Below are 16,583 nucleotides of genomic sequence, written 5' to 3'. Positions count from 1 at the left end.
ACTGGGGTCATGGAGGGGAGATCAAGGGAGCGATGAGAGCATCCCTGCTGTGGGGGCCGTCACACAGGAGAATGAACACCACCATGCCTCCCATACAACCCCATCACCCATCAACCCTGGGCGTCAGGCCAGGAGCTACCCTCAAAACACCTGATGGGCCTCCACAAAGACCTTTTGGTCATTTAGTAACCAATAACCTCTGCTTACAACACTTGCTCTTTCATTAATCCATTATTCTATTAATAATACAGTTTTAAATTATTTAAAATAAATTTCCAATTGAAGACATTCATTCTAATGATTTTATTTTTCTGATCACAGATCATACTTTACATGTAATATCTCATTTAATCATCCCCCAAATTTTAACGTGGCAGCCTATCACCCCCATTTTTCAGAGGGGGAAGAGTCAGCTTAGAAGGTTTGGTGATTTGTACAAATTCGCCAGGTAAGAATTAGGACTTAACTGTGCTGTAAGGTAGCAGTGGAGCATGAATTCTGGTGACCCTCTGCCTGGGTTCAAATTCTGCCCTTCTGATCTTGGGCAAGTCGCATCTCCTCTTTGAACCTCAGTTTCATCCCCTATGATGTGGATGTGATAATAGTACCTATGTCACAGGATTGATAAATTTTTTAAGTAAGTTGTGTTGTGGAAAGCACTCATAATCATGCCTGGTACTTCACCCTTGTTATGTGCATTTGTTATTATTACTACATTTAATTATCCTTATTTATTTGTATCTGTCTCTGGAATTTGACCATTACAGTAAACTCAGGGATTTTCTTCTCTGTTTATTTATTTATTATGGATAAAATTATTCCCCAGACTAGAGAAGTAGTGATAGAAGCAATATCAACCTTGAGCCCAAGAACTTAAAGTGAGCGCCATAGGGGTTCCCCACCCATAAACACACTGGTCTATAATAAATTTTATGTCTTTACCCATGATTCTCATTTGGGAATAAAGGAGTCAAAGAGACCTTCCAGCACAGTGGAAGGCCATCATTATGTAAGTCTCAAATAGAATGTGTTATTTAAGAAAGACTGTTTTAAATTAGTGATAAATTTTTATCAGGAGCCCTGGTTGGGCAATGACTAAGTACTTTGCTGCTAATCAAAAGGTTGATAGTTGGAACCCACCCTGTGGCACCACAGGAGAAAGACCTGGTGGTCTGCCCCCATAGATTACAGCCTAGAAAACCCTATGAGACAGTTCCGCTTTGTCACCTGGGCTGTCTATCAGATGAAACTGACTCACTGGCACCCAATAACAACAATACACTTTTATAAAAGAAAAAAGACTTTCAGAGTGGTTTGTAAAAGCATAGGTATACTTTTAAAGCTCACTTCTATTGAAAACAAATGAACACTCAAAAAGTCTTTTAAAACACCAAATGCATGAATAGCTATTCATCTTAGCTGTTCATCTGCTAGTGCAGATAGTGGGCACAGAAAGGATGAGCGGATGAGACGGTGATTAATAATGAGCAGAGAAGAGGTGCAGTGTATGGGGGCGGGGGACAAATAAATTCCTTATAACTCACAATGTGGTCGAGGGGTAATCCCACCTGGAATCTTGGAGCATCTCAGTGACGGGGAGGGGATGCATATAAAGAAAGTTCCACCTGCGACTCAAATGATGCACAAAGAGCACAATAAGCCACCAGTGAATGTGTCCAAGAGCCTGAAACAGCAGGGACAGCTGACTGTGACATGCACAGGTGGGATAAGGGCCGTGTCTCATGCCCAGGACTCAAAGAGGAGGCCCCAGGAAGTATGGATGGTGGCTGAAAATAAAAATGCATCAGGGCCCAAATTCTGTATTAAAACTTTTGGAAGTATTTTCTTAAATCATACATGAAATAAATCATTTTATTTAGAAAAATGTCAAATAAAAATAAAATCTAAACTACATTGAAAAATATATTTGGCGATTCACATACTGTTGAGGTTAGTAGGAAGAGTGAGATGGTTACATGGAATTGATCATGAGCAGAGGAAGTTCACCCCCGGGGAAGACGGGAAGTGTGTTGGTCCTGGGCTTGTTTGCCATTGGATTCGTTCCTTCCCCTTCCCCTGCTCTGTCCTGCTGGGTACCTGTAGATGCTGACCCCTGCATGCTTGCTTCCCAGTTTCCCTTGCTAGCTGGCTTCCTGCTCCATTCCTGCAATGGGAGACACTAGCTAGAGATTAAGGGTGAGAGGAAGGGAGAAGCCGAGATATTTCCCCCATCCCTCCCTGCCCCAGGCAGCAGTTCTGGCAGTGGAAGCTTCTCTTCCATAGCTCCCCCTCCTACCGTACAGACCAGCCATGGTTCTAGCTTCTACCCACTCAGTGACCTCCCCCCACCTCTAGACCCTGTGCACACCCTCGGTCCTTCTTGCAGCTTTCTGTTGACCCTTCTCTGGGTTGCCCTACTCTACCGTGTGGACTTCTCAGCTCATCCACCACCTGTATAACCAATGCCTTGGGTTAAATTCTTTCTGCTTTAAATGCTTAGACTGGTTTAAACTTTCCTTTGGACCATGATTGATACAGGTAGCAAATAACATATGAATCAAAATGTGGTTTAGATACAACCCCACCTGAAAACGGACGCTCAGAACATTGCTGTGAAACAGAACAGATCAATGCAGAGAGAAAAGATCCAACCAGTGATGAAAATGATGCACCAGGAAGCCAACAAGCCAACCAAAGATGTGCCCAAGAGTCTGAGCCAGCAGGTAAGACCGTGTGTGTGTTCGCATGGGGGTGAGGGGCCAAAGGGCCCTGGCTGGTGGCAAAGGAATGGAATCATGCACCGTGCAAGGAGACACCTATTTAACAAAGAAGGGAAATTTCACAGAGACACAAGAGTAGGAATGGAACATGGTATATGGGATAGGAGAGACCTGAAGGAACAAAGTTGGAAGAAAAAAACTGAAAGACAAAGAGGGAAAGGTACAGAATATCACTGAGGGTAAAAGGCAAATGCTTCTCCTAGACCTGAGGAGAGAAGCTACAGAATGAAAGAAGCACAAACACTTTCACGTGGTAGTGGTGGCAATGGACGGGGATAGGGCTATAAGTAGAAACATGAGAAGGAGGACGAGGTGTGAGGAAATGGAAATAGTGGCAGAGCAAGGCTCTGTTGGATCTCAGCTGTGGTTTTTTTATCTTCAGGGTCTTCTGAACAAATATCTCTCCAAGTGAATAATGGAGATGCAAGACAGGAGGTGTCCAGCCCATTGCCCAGTAATGAAGAAAGTAATTATTATTTACATTACCAATTTTCTAATTCTATCTTTGTTTTACTATGAAAGAAAAAGCTTTCCTTTGTTCTCCCATACTAACTGCTTCCCCCCTTGCCCTGTTGTTGTTAGCTGCCATCGAGTCAATTACGACTCTTGGGGGAGTCCCTGGGTAGTGCAAATCTTTAAGCACTGGACTACTAACTGAAGGGTTGGTGGTTCAAACCCACCCAGAAGTGCCTTGGAAGAAGAGCAGGTAAAGACAGAAGTAAAAAAAGAAAAAAGAAAAAGAAAAAGCCAGAGTTAAGAGAGGCACAAAAGAAGGTACAGAGTGAAGTGGCCAGTAAAAGACAGGGGTCGGGGGTGAAGCATTATCCACTGCAGTGAAATTGCAGGAAGAAAGAGTTTTTGATGGTGGTGAAGTGTAATCACTGGGGAGACAGATGAAAATTCTTCACTAATTACAATTTGGTCCAGGGGCAGAGCTACCCACACATGAAAAGCAAATCAATTCCTGTTTTGTGCTTCTGGTGGATAGAAAGAATGAAAAGCCATTTCATTACCCAGGAGCACAATCAAGGACTGACTGTAACCAGGCATAGGATGTAATAGGTAAGACTGACTGGAAGAATTTGTATGTATGAAGCCCAGGTGCCAGGGAAGGGCTAGGGCACATTGTCAGGATCTGTCAAGCAGTCCAGGTAACATTTGGATGGAGACAGGAAGGGCAAGGACCAGCATCTGATGCAGTGAGCTTCAGTTTAAGAGAAGAAAGTGTGTAGGAAATGGAAAAGTACCAGAAGACAGAAATGGGAGATAATAAGTATTGATGTCAGAGTGACTATTTCTAAAGGAAGGGAGGGAAGGCATAGGGGTGGGAGTTAAAGAAAAACACCAGGAAACCAGGGGATTAGTGAGAGGGAGTGGAGAAAAGAAACACATGGAGGCAAAGAGAAGTATACAGAGACACCATCGCAGAGATACAGAAGCAGGGGAAATGGGCAGAGCCAAGAGGAAAAGGTTAAGAAGTAGAACGAGAGGGGAGGAAAGAAGTAGTAGAATGAAGGTAGAGTAAGAAGGAGAGTGGAGGGAGGGAAAGAAGAATTTTGGTAGGATGCACAGAGCTGCCCTCTGTGAGGAAATTTGATCAGCTTTTGGTTACACACATGCAGGGAACAGACTGCGTGCCTTGAGTGAACTTAGCTTGCCAGATCTTCCAGTGCTCTTATTATGGGATTTCCACTGTGTGGGCTCCTTGGCCACATGCTGAGACCTCTAAGGGGCTTTGTTCCTTTGTGCAGTGATCAGCAGTGGGGACTCTGCAGAATCCAGTGAGGAGGGAGAACCCCCAGCAGCTTCCACCTCAGCACTGAGAAGTCAGCTTGGTAAGGAAGGTTGGGCTGCAGGAATCTAAATTAAGAGCGCCTGTTTCCTAATGTGTTTAATTGGAACCCATCCTGTTCAGTGGATCTGGTTTATCCTGGAATCCCTTTCTCTGTGTTTATTTTACCTGATCCTTTGGGAAATACAGGGAGAAAAGAAATCATTATAAATTTGTTTTTAGAATGATGCCTGTTAATTGATGGGGTCTGTTAATCAATGCAAAGGAAACCTGGCAGTACAGTGATTAAAGCACTCAGCTGCGAACTGGAAGGTTAGCGGCTCAAATCCACCAGCAGCTCTGAAGGAGAAAGATGTGGTAGTCTGCTCCCATAAAGATTGACAGCTTTGGAAACCCTATGGGGCAGTTGTACTCTGTCCTAATAGGTCAACTCAACAGCAATGAGTTTTTTTGGTTTAGTATCAATCAATATATATGTTCATATATTGATTTTATAGTAGAAATAGGAATCCCTAGGTGGTGCAAATGGTTAATGCACTCAGTTGCTAATCAAAAGGTTGGCAGTTCGAGTCCACCCAGAGGCACCTCTGAAGAAAGGCCTGGTGATTTGGAATACCAGCCATTGTATAGAGCACAGTTCTACTCTGACACATAGGGTTGCCATGAGTCAGAACTGCCTCCATGATAACTGGTTTGGCGGTTATAGTAGAAATATGTCAGCGAAATGATGAGGTTTTTTGTTGTTTTTTTAATGACTTGCTATGCCTATTAATACTGTAAAGTTTTGGATTTATAGGGTGGTTTTCGTACCCATTCTCCTTTAATGTTTTATAAAGAACAGAAAGATAAGTATTCCTCTACTGGAAGATCATATTATCATTTGATCACAAACTTTGAAAAATGCCAAAAAAAACAACAACTCATCCAGCTTTGTAATGGTAGCATAAACAAAGATTTTGAATCAGGTGTTGAAACTCAAAGTATAGCTTTTGACAGGATTCTTCAGCAGGTCATAACATATGTATAGTGATTTTTTCAAAGGATTTTTATAATTAATATCTTAATTTTTCCTTCACAACAACCTTATCCTCATAAGCAGAACAGATGATATTATCCCTGTTTTCTAGATGAAAAAACCCAATCACATAGATGTTTCAAAGTCTTCTACAATGTCTCATGGAGCATTAAAGGAAATGACAAGGCTCGTATCCTGTATTCAGAATTATTTCCATTGTAAAATGAGAAACAGAAATGATTATCAATGTCTCAATCCTATCTGCAGCATGATTTGTCATAAGATTTATAACTCTCTAGTACACAAACTGGTAATCTGTCTTCCCTTTTTACTTCCTAATCCAGAGATTAAAAGCATACCTGTTTTGGGAAAACACACTAGATAAAGACCTAAGAGCAAATAAAAATGTTGCCTGGTCTTAATATTACAAATGAACAATATTTTTTTAAATGCATTCATTCTAATTACTATATATTTCAAAGTAAAATATAAATTTGCTTCAGTCTTTAGACAGTGTACTTTCTAACTTTTGTCTTAGTGTAGGCAAACTGCTCTAAAAAATAGTCCCAAAATATGTATATGTCTCAAACACAAGAGAAGATCATTTCTCAGCCTCGTAAATAGTTCAAGTAGGTACCAGCTTGGTGGGGGTAGAGGGCTCTTGAGGTATTCCAGGCTGTGGAGGCTCTGGCATCTTCAACACAAAGGTTTCAAGGTCTCTCTGCAGAGATGAAAGAGATGTTAAACGGCAAGTAGGAAGGGTAAGGAGTAACCGAGAGAGAACTGCAGGAAGGCAAGGGTCCAACAAAGTCAAGTTGCCGTTATGGGTGAGTTGTCTCAGCGTTTGGGGAAAGAAAACGGAGCATCACCAAGGCAGGTGACCTTGGAAGTGTGACTTGGTTGTAGGCCTTGTATTTTCAAAGTCTTTCCAAGTTTTCTTATTGGGCAATTTCCTGCTGAACTTGTTCCTCGATCACACTCTGAGACCCCTAAAGAATCCTATTCTTTTGACTCCTTAGAATTAAGCGAGAGGGAAGAGCCCCAAGAAGCCACCTGCTCACAATCCCAGATGACACCAGGTAAGAATATTAGGATTGCAAGCTCTGCATTGCAAAATATCCAGAGTCTAAATTCAGAGCTCTGTTTTCCTAATGAATTTTATTCCGAGCATCCTCCACATCCCTTGATTCTGTAACTTCTAGGATAGCACTTTCCACAGTTAACTTCTCTGGCCCCTTTGGGAACCGGGAAGAGATAAGAAGGCATTATAAACTGTTGTTTAACTCGATGAGCCCAATCAATTGATACATTGAAAATTTAGTAAAAAAATACACTAGTAAAATGACAGTGTATTTTTTACTACACACTGTCATATCTGTTTCATCGCCCATCTGTCAGTTTGTTGTTCTGTGGTGGCTTGCAGGTTCCTATAATGTTGGAAACTATGCCACCAGTATTTCAAATATCAGCAAGGTCATCTATGGTGGACAGATTTCAGCAAAGCTTCCAGATTAAGATAGATTAGGAAGAAAGGCTTGGTGATCTACTTCTGAAAATTAGCCAATGGAAATCCTATGGATCACAACAGAATATTGTCTAATATGGTGCTGGAAGATAAGCCCCCTAGATTGGAAGGCACTCAAAATACACAGTAGCTTCAAAAATGGACTCGAGCATGCCAACAGTCATAAAGATGGCATAGGATCAGGAAACACTATTCTGTCATACATGGATTATCAATGAGTCAATAATGTACTTATTCCTCACCACTATCCTTTGTATTCTATAGAGCATAGTAAGCAGAGTATTCCCCTACTGGTTGATAATAGTGTCATTAGTCACAAATTTAGAAAGTCTTCAAAGAATAATTTGTGCTGATTTTTAATTACTGATGGCAAAAAAACAGCTTCGGAGAAACTACTCTCAAACCCAATTGTAGTTAAGCCACTGCCTTATCCTGTGATTTTTCATAGAGCATTTGTAAATACAGCTTCATTTTATCGTCACAAAAACCTTAACAGGTAACTAGGTTATCCCTGGTTGATAGATGAGGAAACTGGAGCTAGTAATGTTTAAGAGTGATTTACAAATTCATATGGTTAGTTAAAGGAAGAACCTGGCAGGATTCCAGCTGTGCCCTTGGACCACCAGAACTGGATTCAGTAGAACACCATTATGATCACAAGCCCATCTGCAGTGTGAGTTGCCATAGAATTTATAAGTCTTTAGTGTACAAATAACTGTTTTCTCCCCTTTACTTATAGAGCCCATGGATTTCAGAAAATCACCCATATTCAGAAAAAGAGGTAAGAGAGAATAAGAACTCTTAAGTTTACAAATGAACATTGTTTTCTACAAAATATTCATTCTAATTCTTTGCTATGTCCTTCAAAGTAAAATATAAGTTTGTTTTAGTTTTAGGTGGCTCATATTTTAACTTTCGTGTTAGGTAAGCGTCCCTGGGTGGCACAAACAGCCCAGCACTCAACTACTAACCGAAAGGCAAATCCACCCAGAGGCACCTGGGAAGAAAAGCCTGGCCATCTATTTCTGAAAGATCACAGCCATTGAAAACCCTACAGAGCACAGTTCTACCCCGAAACACATGAGGTTGCCATGAGTTGGAACCGATTTGAAGGCAACTGGTTTTATGAGTTAGGTGGGCTTACTGCTATAGCATATAAACCGAGAGAAGTAAATGACCCAAACATAATAGAAATTTTTTTTTCTCAAGTAAACATTCCAAGGATGTTTAGAATGGGGAGGGGTGAGGCTCTGTAAAAACGGCTTGGGGGCAATGTCTGACCTCCTCCAACCCCGCAAGGGAGAAGGAGAACCAAGATCAATAGCACAAGGCTGATTCCCATGAGGTGAAGTCCAGACAACTCCTCTCTCCACCATCTTTACCAACTCTGACACCAACCATCCCTCCCATAGCACTCTCTACCTCTCACTGGGTTCGATAATTCATTGCAATGGCCACATAGAACTCACAGACCATACTCACGATTATGCGGTTTATTAGGGAAGTAACGGGTTACAATTCAGGCTGAGGAACACTTGAGGATACAGTTCTTCCATCAGGACATCCTCTTTCCAGCTGTGCTTGCAGGCACGCCTCTCCCTGGCCCCAGACCTCTCCTCAAAGGCACTCAGCTTTCTCCCTCCGTCCATGGGCTGGAAGCCCGCTGCCCCATTTCCTGCTGCTGGTCTCTGCTGCCACCGCTTCTTGCCATCTTCCAGGTTACAGCTTGCTCTCTCTGTCTCTCTGTCTCTCTGTCTCTCTCAGTCTCCTGCTTCCAGGAGCTTCTCAGCACAGGGATCCTGGGTCCAAAGGATGTGCTCTCTGCTCCTGGCTGTTCTTCCGTGGTGGTGATAGGATCCTCCTCTCTGCTCTGGAATTGGCTCTCTTTTAAGGCAAAACTGACCAGTCCACTTGGTAGGCCACAGTTACCCTATCACACAGTCCCACCCAATCACCTGGGTGGAAGTTACAAGACCACGGCTAGAAAAGCCACACAAAAGCAATCAATTATACCGCAGGCTCTGTTTCAAGTAGCCAGGGAAGCAGCTAAGTGAGAACCTGCTGTCTTCAATAACAGACTTCCAAGGTAGCCCAGGAAGAAAAGCAAAGATATAAATAAAGAGATACAATAACAGTAAACAAACAAACACAAAATCTATAAAGGGACCGGCAAACGAAGAAATTGAATAAGGTCTGAGAAGAATGAGGGTCAAGACGAAGCAAAGATGCCCACTGTGGGTGAATTTTTTTTTTAGCCTCACACTTAAGAGATGTTATTGTTGTTACTTGCCGTCGATTCATGGTGACCTTATGTACAACAAAACAAAACATTGCCTGGTCCTGCATCATCCTCACAATCACCAGAATGTTCAAGTCCACTGTCGCAGCTGTTGTGCCGGTCTATCTCATCTAGGATCTCCCTCATCCTCACCGGCCCTCTACTTTATCAAACATGATGTCCTCCTCTAGCGATTCATCCCTCCTGATGACTCTCCAAAGCAAGCAAGTCAGACAGTGGTCTGCTGTGATCCATAAGGTTTTCGTTGGCTGATTTTCAGAAGTAGATCACAAGGCCTTTCTTCCTAGTCTATCTTAGTCTGGAAGCTCTGCTGAAACCTGTCCACTCTGGATGGCCCTGCCGGTATTTGAAATACCAGTGGCATAGCTTCCAGCATCACACCCACACACAAGCCACCATAGTACAACACAATGACAGACGGATGGTGGACTCAAGAGATAGTGAGGGATAAAACGCTAACCTATAGGTTACATGAATTCAAAAGGCAAGTCATGGAGGTTTGAGGACAGAGATAGTTTTGTGTCAAATTTCAGAGCCTTCCAAGTTTTTTTTCCTAGTTGTCTTTTTATAGGATTTGCTTCTGTCTTGGTTTCTTTGTCATACGCTGAGACCTCCAAGGGACATTTGCTCTTTTCTGCAGTTGTAAGCTACAATAGCTCTTCAGAATCCAGTGAGGATGAAGTGCACTGGAAAGCCCAGCGCCTAGTGTTCAGCAGTGGGCCCAGTGAGGAAGGTAAGGACTGGCAGCCCTGGTTCCAGGACAGACGTCAGGGTCCACATTCAGAGTTGGTGTTTCGTGATGCATTTCACCCTGAGCGCATCCACAGGCAATGGTCTAGTTAACCCCAGTAACTCATTCTCTGCATTTACCTCATCTGGCCCTTTTGGCAAACGCAAAGAAAGTAATCATTGTAAATTCAGGTGTAACAAGATGGCTCTAGACGAGTGACTGCGTCCTTTTTACTATACATCATCAGAACTATTAATCTCAAAGTATTAGATTTATGTAGTGACTTCCACCCCTGCCCACCCCCTATTTTGTAGAGAGCAGAGAAAGCAGGGTAGTCTGCTGCTCTTGCTTGATTTTGGTACAAAGTTGCTCAAAACGCAAAAAAGCCTGGTCATTACTCTCTAATTATTGGCAGAAAGAAAGGCTTCAGGTTATTACCATCAACTTCAATCTACAGCTTTTGACAAATGACTCACAACATGACAATGGCCAATATAGTGATATTTTAAAATAGCTTAGCAAATACAATCCCCTTTTATCTTTACAACAACTTTGAAAAGTTGGCAAGATACGTGCTGTGTCCCCTGTTTCACAAGTCAGGAAACTCCAGCAGGTAAACTTTGAAGGATCTTTTCCATATCACATAGCGAAAATTACAGGAAGAGGCAGGGCTAACCACCTGGACTCTTAGCAAAGAGTTACAGTTCTTTATTTATCATATGAGGGCAGATCTGTTCCAGACTTCAAAAAGGTTTTATTTGAGAAAGCTGATGTGACTTATACCATATATATTACAGAACACTCCAGCAGAGTCTGGGAAAGAATCCCAATTTCACATATACTATATTAATGTTTCTATAGCAACTTGTGTGACTATTCACACCAAGTGCGATAGATAAAGATTTTGCACGGTCTCATGTCAGCTCAAGTCCACATTTGCTGCCAAATTCATTAGCTGCAAACCTATAAAAAATATATATTGTTTTCAGAACTTCTGTGAGTTTGCAGTTAGGGCTAAAAGATGGTGAGTCTGGGTTCTGTTCAGTAGTGTTCTCTTCCTTTAGATGGGAAGAGACAGAAAGGACCATCAAAGCAGCTTTCTGATCTCAATCCTGTCTGCCTCATGAGTAATCGTAGGATTTATACCCCTTTTAGTTATTGATTACTTGTTTGTTTTCCTTCACTTTCAAGATCCTGCGCATACTGGAAACAAGCCTATTTGGGGGAAACATTATAAAATAAGACATAAGAGCAATTAAAAATTCTTGATGTAACAAATAAATGCCTTTTTTCTTTTTGCTACAAAAGCTTCGTTCGAATTATTTTATATCCTTTAAAATAAAATATATATTTATGGGATTTTAGATGATTCCCCTTACAGATTTTGAATTAGGTGAGTTGGGCTAACTGGGGTAGCATGGAGGCCCCAAAATGCTTACCAGCACAGAGGCAATACAGGTTTATTCCCCACTCACATCAAAGGGATAAAGTAGTTTCTGAGGTGCGGGGGGGGGGTGCTCTGCTCCACACAATCATTTAGGGCCCAGCTGATGGAGGCTCTGACCCGTCCTTATGGGTGAGAAACAGGCAGAAGCAGAAGTGTGTGCAAACACATGGGAACAGGAAGACGTGTAAGGAAGTGGCGGGTGACTAAAGGGAGTGACTGTCCCCAGACCCAGGTCAGATGAAGCCTAAGGATGACTATTGGTGGGAATATTCCTACTCCTACACCAGCTTCCCTTTTCCCATTTTCCTTCTAAAGAATATCCTGCTGGATTGGTTCCTGGGACACAGGCCGAAACCATTAAGGAATTTTATCTCTTTCTGCAGACATCAGCAGTGATGACTCTGTAGAACCGAGTAGTGAAGAAGGGCCCCAGGAAGCCTCGCCCTCGGTACCAAGAAGTGCGTTAGGTAAAGAAAATTAAGATGCCAAAGCCTTGACCAACAGGATGTTGGAAATCTGCATTAAAAGCTACTGTTTCCAAACGCCCTTTGTTCTGAACACCTTAACTGCCCTGCATCCAGTTAATCCTGGAAACTCCTTCTCAGCATTGAGCTTTCGTTGTCCTTTTAGGAAATGGACGGAGGCAGGAAATTATTATAAACTTATGTTTAACAGGATGAGTTCTGTTGGTTAAATGTATGTAATTATATATGTTGCCATTGTGGCAGAAATAAACAGTAAAGTGTTGGTATCTTTTTTAATACCGACTGCCATGTCTGTTAACACTAAGATCTTCTTGTCGGCTACCATAAAGTTGGCCCCTGACTCACGGCAACCCCATGGGTTACAGAGTAGAGCTGCTCCTTAGGGTTTTCTTGGCTGTAATCTTGACAGAAGCAGTTCAGCAGGCCTTTTCTTCCAAGGAGCCACGGCGTGGGTTCGACCTACCAACCTTTAGGTTAGCAGCTGATTGCAGACCACTTGTGCCAGCTTAAATTTCTAGAATGATATATTGGTTGATATTAATGTCAATTGGTCACAAAATTGTAAAAACCTCAAAAGGTAACTGTTCCTGCTATGTAAATATATAGTCAGAAATAAAAGCTCCAAATCAACCATCCTCAAACTTTAATCTAGTTTTTAACAGCTGTCCTTCACCATGTAATTGGATCATATTGTGATATTTCCAAGTATTTTGGAAAATAAAATCTTGTTTTGTCATTGCAAAATTCTTAAGACTTAGCCAGACCAACTGTTACTATCTCTATTTTATGGACAAGGAAATAGATGCACAAATGTGTAAGGGTCAAAGAACTAAAGTAACAGAAACTAAAGGGATTAGCAACCCCGGTGTCTCAGTGGGTGTGACCGTTGTATGTAATAAGCGGGACGATAAGAGCTGTGTCATGTGATCCAAAGAGGAGGTTCAAGGGACCTGGTATATTCACAAGGGTCGCCAGGGAATGCACCAGTGCTGAATGCAAGAAGACCTACTTAAGTATATATATACGTGTGTGTGTGTGTATGTGTGTGTGTGTGTGTGTGTGTGTGTGGAGAGGGAAAAGAAAATCATGAAGAAACAGAGAGGGTAGAAATGAGAAATGAAGCCAGCTATATGGTATACAACATACTTAGAAGGATAGATTCGGAAAGTAGGAATAGTGAAATAAAGGGAAACAGAGATTAACGGCATCATTGAGGAAAAAAGAGAAAGCAACATAGGAGATAAGAGGAGTCAGGGAGAGAGAAGCTCACAGAATAAAAAAAAAATGCACAAATATCTTCAGGGGATGGATGGATGGATGGATGGATGGATGGTTGGATGGATGGATGGGAGAGAGAGGTATACAGGCAGGACAATACACAGAAAAATTAGAAATAAGGAGGAGAATGAGGTGTGACCAGGTAGAAAAAGAGACACAGCAAATCTTTGTTAGAACTGAGCTATAGTCCTTGGAGTAGGTACAGTTTTTTTTCAAGGATCAGCTCACCTGAGCTCTGAATGTAGGGGTTCAGCATGACCACACTGGGGTTTGTTCCTTGGTCACCATCTATAGTCTATTATTTCTCTATTTCTCTTCAGTGTGCGTGAATCCAAATGCTTAGAGGAGGAGAATCAGAAGAGATGCCCAGCCTGTTAGCATGTGATGGAGAAGCCCATTATGATATTAATTACCAACTACCTTTCTTTTCCCGTCTGTGTGGAGGAAAAGCTCTTCCTTCTTTTCCTTAAAACATACGTATGTGCACGCACACACACACACACACACACACAGTCTTGTGCACAGCTTCTGACTACTTTCAGCAGGTTTAAGGGAGCCAAGAGAGAAAGAAGAGCTGGGTTCCTGAATGGAGGGTGGCGACGCCGAGTAGACAATGTAAGGAGAAAGGTTGGGTCACCAAATGAAAGTTATCTGAGTAAGTCTCAAGTTTTCCTAAGTGGAAATCCAAATATCACCAGACTGGGGCATTTTATGGGGAAAGGAATGGTTTTCAAGGTGCTTCTCAGAAGTTGTAGGAGAAACATGGAAATAAGATCTGTGGCTTATGGACAGACTTGTAGTATAGAAAGTTCATAGGGAACTGGCAAAGAGAATAGAGTTGACTATGTGGTCAATGTCAAAAGAGCTGGCATTTGGTGATGATGGCAGTAATAATCTGTGAGAGGCGTCACCCTGAAGACTAAGGAAAATAGAAGGACACTGGGTTTTACGTAGGAAAATGGCACAAACATATTTGCGTTTCTGGAAGATTTAGCTATATTACAGAGAATACATTTGGTGGGAACAAGATTAGAAGGAGGAGGCCAAACAGGAAGCTGTTACGCTAGTTCAAGTGATACATGATAGAGATCTGGATTAGAGATAGTGATAACATTGAGGATGGGGAGAAATGGACAGGTTGGAAATATTTATAAGGAAGAATGGACAGAGCTAGTGGATAGATGGGGCATATAGACTGAGGAAAAGGCAGTGTTATGGATGACTCCTAGAATTTCAACTTGAGAAAATGGGACAATTAATAGTGTGTTTTTTAGAGACAAGGAGCCCTAGTGGTGCAATGGTTAAGTGCTTGGCTGCTAACCAAAATGTTAGGGGTTTAAATCCACCTAGTGGCTCTGTGGGAGAAAGACATGGCAATCCACTTCCATTAAGATTACAGTCAAGAAAATCTTATGGGAGCAGTTCTACTCTGTCACGAGTTTGCTATGAGTTGGCATTGACTCGACAGCTCCACCACCACCACCACCATTTTTAGAGACAGAGAACATGGAGTAGCAGACACTGGTTTTAGGGAAGAAGATGATGTGCTCAGTTTTGGAAGTGCTGAGTTTGAAGTTTGAAGTTCTTGATAGGCATCCATGTGGAGACGTTCTTCCAGACTTTGGACAGAGGGAAAGAGGTATTCTGATGCTCAGATGAATGAGTTTAGAAAACAAGACTGGGCTGGAGAAGTGTGTTTGGGAATCATTAGGTTGTGGATGGTGATTGAAGCCACAGGAGTGGGTGAAGTTCCTGAGGAGAGACTTCTTGCAATCTGCGTGAGGTGCAGGGTCCACTTTGAGACCTGGGGACACTTTACTCTGAAAATTCATTGCTATGGTGAATGACCTCTTCTTGTCAAAGTTGCTCCTGGCCCATGGTCATCTCAGATCTCACAATTTCTCCATCTCTCTCTTCTCTCCCTTTTACACTGCTCCCCTTTTCTACCATTTTTTACTTCATCTTTTAACTTTTTTTCTACATTGTTTTCTTTGTGCCTCGCCTCTAAGTTTTTACTCCTCTTTACTTATTACCCCCTGTATGTATCTCACTCCATCTATTTTTTCTATGCTTTTATCTCTGTATCTTATTCTATTATTGAGGTAGTCTTCCTTCTTGTTACCTCCTTTTCTGTTTCTAGCTTTCTTTCTCTTCATCTTATCTTGATCTTTGGCTGTTGCTAGAGTTTTTGCTTTTCTCTTTATTTTCTTCATCTATATGCAGCGTCAAGGAGCCCTGTTACTAGAGTAACAGCCTCCTGTTTAGCCTCCTCCTTCTAATCTTGTTCCTACCAAATGTATTCTCTGTAATATAGCTAAATCTTCCAAAAACGCAAATATGTTTGTGTTGTTTTCTACATAAAATCCAATGTCCTTCTATTTTCCTTAGGATTAAGTCAATTCTTCTTCATGTGGCCTCCAAAGCACCTTCCTCAAGCCTCCTACCTCCTTCTCCAGCTTCATCATTGCCCCTAACTCTCTCAGTCCATGTTCAGACCTACTAAACTTTTGGTTACTTGAATTTGCTGAATTTAGACCTTTGCACAGGCTTTTCCTTCTATTTGGGACTAATGTCTTGGCTCCCTTCCTCCCTCATCTGGCCAACTCCTACTTCCAGGATACTTCCTCTGGAAGGTGCACCTCATCCCAAACTTGGCTAGTTCTTTCCTGCCTAATGATACTGGAGCATCCTTACTATCCTAACACTCTTCATGTTGTGATATATTCACTCACTTATATGTCAATGTCCTGGTTGACCATAAGACTGGCAAACACGAACACTTCAGGAGTCTTGTGTCCTGAACTATCATCAGCACCCATCCCAGAACCTGGCACATGGGAGGAGATGCATAAATGCTTGTTGAGTGAGTGGATAAAATTGCTTACTTTCTGTATTTTAATGCTTGGAAACTTGTTTTGGAAAAAGTTAAGTTTATTATGGTATTTGTATGGAATACAATGGCAGACTATTAAAACATTTTCTTATTATACTTTAGATGAAGGTTTACAGAACAAATAGTTTCTCATTAAACAGATAGTACACATATTGTTTTATGACAATGGTTAACAACCCCAGGACATGTCAACATTATCCCTTCTCAAACTTGGGTTGCCTATTACCAGCTTTCCTGTCCCCTCCTGCCTTCTAGTCCTTGTCCCTGGACTGTTGTGCCCCATTAGTCTCACTTTGTTTTATGCAGCAGCCTAATCTTTGGCTGAATGGTGAACTGCGG

At 41.9% G+C, this 16,583-nt stretch overlaps 1 protein-coding gene across 1 annotated transcript in view; it reads left to right on the top strand.

Moving 5' to 3' along the window:
- The window catches only part of LOC101360028 (nuclear body protein SP140-like protein), a 76,027-nt gene that overhangs the window by 34,250 nt on the left and 25,194 nt on the right, over nucleotides 1–16,583 (top strand). The window contains 8 exon segments of the mRNA XM_023724482.1: nucleotides 2,574–2,723; nucleotides 3,163–3,246; nucleotides 3,708–3,842; nucleotides 4,532–4,615; nucleotides 6,607–6,666; nucleotides 7,852–7,893; nucleotides 10,052–10,144; nucleotides 11,972–12,055. Coding sequence (XP_023580250.1) covers nucleotides 2,574–2,723; nucleotides 3,163–3,246; nucleotides 3,708–3,842; nucleotides 4,532–4,615; nucleotides 6,607–6,666; nucleotides 7,852–7,893; nucleotides 10,052–10,144; nucleotides 11,972–12,055 — 732 coding nt within the window.

Source organism: Trichechus manatus, unplaced genomic scaffold (assembly GCF_000243295.1).
Source record: "Trichechus manatus latirostris isolate Lorelei unplaced genomic scaffold, TriManLat1.0 scaffold00249, whole genome shotgun sequence".
In the NCBI taxonomy this organism is placed as follows: Eukaryota; Metazoa; Chordata; class Mammalia; order Sirenia; family Trichechidae; genus Trichechus; species Trichechus manatus.
Note: the sequence above shows the minus strand (reverse complement) of the source record. Positions and strands in the feature narration are given on the sequence as shown.